The sequence below is a fragment of the Bison bison genome, unplaced genomic scaffold (assembly GCF_000754665.1).
Source record: "Bison bison bison isolate TAMUID 2011002044 unplaced genomic scaffold, Bison_UMD1.0 scf7180017864365, whole genome shotgun sequence".
In the NCBI taxonomy this organism is placed as follows: Eukaryota; Metazoa; Chordata; class Mammalia; order Artiodactyla; family Bovidae; genus Bison; species Bison bison.
The window spans coordinates 1,899,954-1,900,291 of record NW_011494937.1 but is presented as its reverse complement, the minus strand read 5'-3'; the positions used below and the strand labels follow the sequence as shown (position 1 = coordinate 1,900,291).

The window sequence follows — 338 nt, the reverse complement described above, 5'->3', positions numbered from 1 at the left end:
CTTCAAAGCAGGTGGTATGAAATTTTCCCATATAAAATTCTAACCCTATGATTGCAAAAATAAGGATTGCAAAAAATAGGAGGAGGCCGATCTGCAGCAGGGGGATCATTGCCTTCATGATCGACTTCAGGACAACTTGTAAACCTGGGGAGACACAGAGAGAGAGAGGCCCCAGAGGCCTGTGAGAAGGTACCCTGAAACGCCACCCCCAAGATGCCTCCGGAGGAAACTCAGAGCATGCGGGATGCGGGAGACGGGACGGGGCAATGGTGAGGGAAGATGGATGGAAGACATAGAGGCTGCTCACTTTAATAACAGGAACAATCCTTCCTTATATT

At 48.8% G+C, this 338-nt stretch overlaps 1 protein-coding gene across 1 annotated transcript in view; it reads right to left on the bottom strand.

Annotated features, from left to right (window-relative positions):
- Nucleotides 1-338, bottom strand: part of CACNA1A (calcium channel, voltage-dependent, P/Q type, alpha 1A subunit) — a 255,016-nt gene that overhangs the window by 133,801 nt on the left and 120,877 nt on the right. The window contains 1 exon segment of the mRNA XM_010855524.1: nucleotides 1-144. This exon segment is cut by the window's left edge and continues 1 nt beyond it. Coding sequence (XP_010853826.1) covers nucleotides 1-144 — 144 coding nt within the window.